Source organism: Cebus imitator, unplaced genomic scaffold (genome assembly GCF_001604975.1).
Source record: "Cebus imitator isolate Cc_AM_T3 unplaced genomic scaffold, Cebus_imitator-1.0 Scaffold109, whole genome shotgun sequence".
Lineage (NCBI taxonomy): Eukaryota > Metazoa > Chordata > Mammalia > Primates > Cebidae > Cebus > Cebus imitator.
The window spans coordinates 5102314-5107181 of record NW_016107424.1 but is presented as its reverse complement, the minus strand read 5'-3'; the positions used below and the strand labels follow the sequence as shown (position 1 = coordinate 5107181).

Genomic DNA, 4868 nt, shown 5'->3' with positions numbered 1-4868 from the left:
TTACCCATGCTGGAGTGTAATGGCGCGATCTCTGCTCACCGCAACCTCCGCCTCCTGGGTTCAAGCAATTCTCCTGCCTCAGCCTCCTGAATAGCTGGGACGACAGGCATGCGCCACCACATCCAGCTAATTTTTGTATTTTTAGTAGAGACAGGGTTTCACCATGTTGACCAGTATGGTCTTGATTGATCTTGCGACCTTGTGATCCACCTGCCTCAGCCTCCCAAAGTGCTGGGATTATAGGCATGAGCCACTGCGCCCAGCCCCCATCTCTTAAAAAAATAATAATAATTTAAAAATTCAGCTGAAAAAATATGCTAAGAAGTGATTCTAATAAATTTAAACGATTTAAACTATATTATCTGTAGACTACAAAAAAAATACCCATTGTTACATACAGACTTTTTCTCAGCTCCTTCTCAAGCAATGGAAGAGCAGGAAAGAAAGAAGTGGTACTAGTGAGAGAAGGGGGAAGGGAGATTTCTGAAAATTAAGCTGATCAGCCACTACCAGGAAAGTATTGACAAAAGTGGTTTCAAAACTATGGGCCAAGCACCAGCTTCACCTCCATAACAAAACACAAGCAAGGTAGAGCTCTATAGGAGCAACACAGCAGCTTCCCAAATGTGAGACGACACACCTGTTACAGCTGCTCAACATGACTTCATCAGCACTAAACAAAACCCACATCGTTCATAAAAACACAGCCCATTCGAAGAAATACAATTTCTAAGATAATCCTGCATGTGTAAGGGATGAATCTCAGAGTTGCCACAAAACTGTTACTGCCCCCTTCTTAGCTACCCATTACACTATTTTCTGATTTATGTATTTTAGAACTTTATTACAGTCACAGTGACATGTGCCTATCTCTGGGTGATATTCCTAAGGTCTTATTGGCACAGGTCTTACCACTCCAGTGAGGCTTTTTTGTTTTTTGGGTTTTTGTTTCGTTTCATTTTTGAGGCAGGGTCTTGCTCTGTCACCCAGGCTGGAGTATAGTGGTGCTATCATAGCTCACTGCAACCTTGAACTCCTGGGCTCAAGTGAGGAGTTCGGCTTCCCAAGTGCTTGGCCTCCCAAGTGCTAGGATTACAGGTGTGAGCCACCACACCCAGCCAACTTGTTAAGGAATCTGTATTTTATGATAATTGACCTCACCCTTCATAAACCTTCACTAAGGAGATTTAACTGAAAGCTCTCTAGTCTTTATTAAATTCACTTGTATATATAATTAAAGTTCAAGAAAGTTTAATTTTCTTTCCTAGAACAAAGCAATACTTTTTTTTTTTTTTTTTTTTTTTTTGAGGCGGAATTTTGCTCGTTACCCAGGCTGGAGTGCAATGGCGCACTCTCGGCTCACCACAACCTCCGCCTCCTGGGTTCAGGCAATTTCTCCTGCCTCAGCCTCCTGAGTAGCTGGGATTACAGGCACGTGCCACCATGCCCAGCTAATTTTTTGTAGTTTTAGTAGAGACGGGGTTTCACCGTGTTGACCAGGATGGTCTCGATCTCTTGACCTCGTGATCCACCCGCCTCGGCCTCCCAAAGTGCTGGGATTACAGGCGTGAGCCACTGCGCCCGGCAGCAATACTTTTAAAAAAGGGCCAAAAATGGGGGAAAGAAGTGCCATCTTGTCTTCTCTCTTCCTCTATTTTCTGTGAAAAATAAAAAATCCCCTAGATAAGAAAACTATAAAGCTGGAATAATACCCAATTGAAGACACAAAACTAAAAGTCAGTTATGGCTTTGTCATTTCATGATTCCTATTTTGAGTTAAATAACATGAATGAATGCACTGTTTCTTCTTTAGAATGCTTTCCAATAAAGACTTTAAAAGCATAATTCTAATTCCCAGTGATTTTCATAATAAAACTGAAGATAAACACCAAGAGGTGGGGGAAGGGAGGCAACAAAAGTCTCAAATGACTCATAAAGGCCTTTTCATGAACTAAACTGAGATGGTGAGTAAGCTCAAGGGCAGGTGGGCTCTGTCTGTAACAGACCACCCAAACCCACCAGAACTGCCATGTTCGCTCCCTTTCTCCTTCAGTCTTACTATTTGAAAGGGCTAATAAAGCTGGGCTATAAGCCATACATCCAAAAGACACAAGACTTAATGTTTGTAAAACTAAAAGCTATTAATATATTAGCAGCCAATAATGCCAGCTGCTAAACAAACACACACAACTAAAGGCCGTCTACCTGCAATTTTTTAATGTTAAAAGTTCTGCTTACAAGTATTTCTTACAAAATGTATTTAAAATAGGCAAACTTTATACCTTTAAGAAAAGATAGTAACAATGAAAAACTAACATCTGTGTAATGCTTTGCCTTAGAAATTATGAACTATAACTTCTCACTAGATTTTCATAAGAATCTCAGGAAATGGGATAATTATTACCATTATGTTACAGGCCAGTCTGACAGTGTAAATGACTTGCTTCAAGTCACGTAACTGGTAAACTGGTGGCACCAGGATTTGAACTTAGTTTTGTCTGGCTTCCAAAACTTTTCAACTACACCAGTGCATCCCCCTTACAAATCTTACCTGATAGCTGCCAGATCTCAAACAAATATGGACTTGACTATATGGAGTCAATTGTTGAGACGTACTATCAGAAGAAGGTACAAGAACATCACATGCTTGACAATAGCCAGCTAACCGCTTCTCATCTATGGTACAATGAAGAGATAATGAACCTATCTGTAAAGTAAGAGGTATACACCATTATCCACTGATGTAATATAAACAATAGCACCACCTTAGCACGTTTTAACAATACACGGAAATGCGAATAAGAAATTCAAAACTGGAGCAACCAAAAAACAAAAAGATTAAAGGTTTAGAACAGGGGTCAAAAAACCATTGCTATAGGCCAAATCCAGCCTATGGTCTGTTTTTGTCTGTCCTTTGAGCTAAGAACAATTTCTGTGGGCTGTAAACTACTCAAAGGGGACAAAAAAATACTAAGAATATGCAATAGAGACTGAATGTGGCCCCGAAAGCCTGGAATATTTAGTAGCTGGCCCTTTACAAAGAAAGTTTGCTGAAGCTTGATTTTGTGTTTTCAGGTCAATGTACAAAGGTGGACATCATTATCATGCCAGGTAGGTATGACAAGATATTAACAAAGAACAAATGATGTTAAAATTAAAGACAAGCTTAAAGGTTTTAAAAGACATATACCAGGCAGAGATTTAAAGGAGAGAACAGGCTTGAGCAAGGTGGCTCACGCCTGTAATCCCAGCACTTTGGGAGGCTGAGGCGGACAGATCACAAAGTCACGAGATCAAGGCCATCCTAGCCAACATGCTGAAACACTGTCTTTACTAAAAATACAAAAATTAGCCAGATGTGGTGGCACATGCCTGTAATCCCAGCTACTCAGGAGGCTGAGGCAGGCGAATTGCTTGAACCAGGGAGTTAGAGGCTGCAGTGAGCCGAGATCATGCCACTGCATTCCAGCCTGGCAACAGAGTGAGACTCCATCTCAAAAAAAAGAGAGAGAGAGCAAAGAAAACATAATCATCACTCGATTGGAAAGAACAGAAATGCTTCTACCCAGAGGATTTTAAAAAAAAGTTTGAAAAAAAATGCAAGTTTTAAATTATTGTATCTGAAATGCCACAAAATTAGAAACCTGATGAATTTCCTAGGCAAAGTAAAATGGGGATTTCTAGTGGGTCTAGCTAGAATAACGGAAGCATGTAAACCTCTAGGGCATTTAATCAATATCTCTACTAAGGACAGCAGAGATTAAAGTGGGAATTTTTCCAGGCACCAGGCATACAAAAACCTAGTTGTATACTTCACAATTCAGTCATCTGAATCATAAAAATAAAAACACAAATCATAAACACAGTAAAAATGTTTACTCATATTAGGAATTAATGGAAGGCAAGTTTATAAAAGATACCATATTTCACTCATCAAGTTAAAAAAAAAAAGTTTTTTTTTTTTTAAACATTCACTGCTAACTGAAGTGCCCTGAGAGAAATGTACCTGGAAAGTAATTTGGTTTGATAAATTATAGCCTCAAAAAAAAATAAATAACCACTGACGTCGTAATGCTTGTAGAAACTTAAACATATCTGAAATGTGAAGAAAAATTTAGGCTTGAAGATACAAATACCCACTCTTCTCGATTAATAAATATTATTAATGTCATTAAAGAACCTTTGGAAAAGGTTCATACCTTTGAAATGTCAAAATGCAATGTCATACCAGCTAATTATTCCAGAAGGACATTAGAAAAAGTTCAGCTTGCCAGGTGCAGTGGCTCACGCCTCTAATCCCAGCACTCTGGGAGGCCGAGGCGGGCAGATCACGAAGTCAGGAGATCGAGACCATCCTGGCCAGCACAGTGAAACCCTGTCTCTACTGAAAAATACTGAAATTAGCTGGGTGTGGTGGTGCGCACCTGTGGTCCCAGCTACGTGGGAGGCTGAGGCAGGAGCATGGCTTAAACCCGGGCAGCAGAGGCTGCAGTGAGCCAAGCTCACGCCACTGCACTCCAACCTGGCGCCTGGCGACAAAGCAAGACTCTGTCTCAAAAACTTTAGCATGCTTTAAACCCAATTGATGATATAATTTATGAAGTTATATTTTTAGCAATATAAAAGATTCAAGTGTGTAGTACACAGTTTATGGGCCAATAATTCACTAAACTTATAAAAACTAATTTGCCTGAAGTCAACTTTCATTTTTACACAGGCTATCTAACTGTAAGCATTTAACAGAGTGCAATAAAATAAATGCAAAAAAAATTTTCTTTGACAATTTGGCAGAAAGGTAATGGGAATGAAAAGAGGCAAGTGGGCAACCCACAGTTTTCTGAGTCCCTGCCCTGAACTTCTTCTAATAT

The 4868-nt window shown here is 39.8% G+C and overlaps 1 protein-coding gene and 1 long non-coding RNA gene across 7 annotated transcripts in view; one reads left to right on the top strand and one right to left on the bottom strand.

The window, feature by feature from the left end:
* INTS8 (integrator complex subunit 8) overlaps positions 1–4868 on the bottom strand; it is a 99326-nt gene that overhangs the window by 81777 nt on the left and 12681 nt on the right. For 5 of the 6 annotated variants that reach the window (XR_005201772.1, XR_005201773.1, XR_005201776.1 and 2 more), the window contains one exon: positions 2552–2707. The exons of the other annotated variant lie outside the window; for it this stretch is intronic. Coding sequence is in view for 1 of the 5 variants with exons in the window: in XM_017538133.2 (XP_017393622.1) it covers positions 2552–2707 (156 nt within the window). In the remaining 4 variants the exon portion in view is untranslated. The remainder of the gene's footprint in view (positions 1–2551; positions 2708–4868) is intronic. 6 annotated transcript variants of the gene reach the window in all.
* LOC119472621 overlaps positions 1–4868 on the top strand; it is a 20901-nt gene that overhangs the window by 14257 nt on the left and 1776 nt on the right. The window lies entirely within an intron of this gene.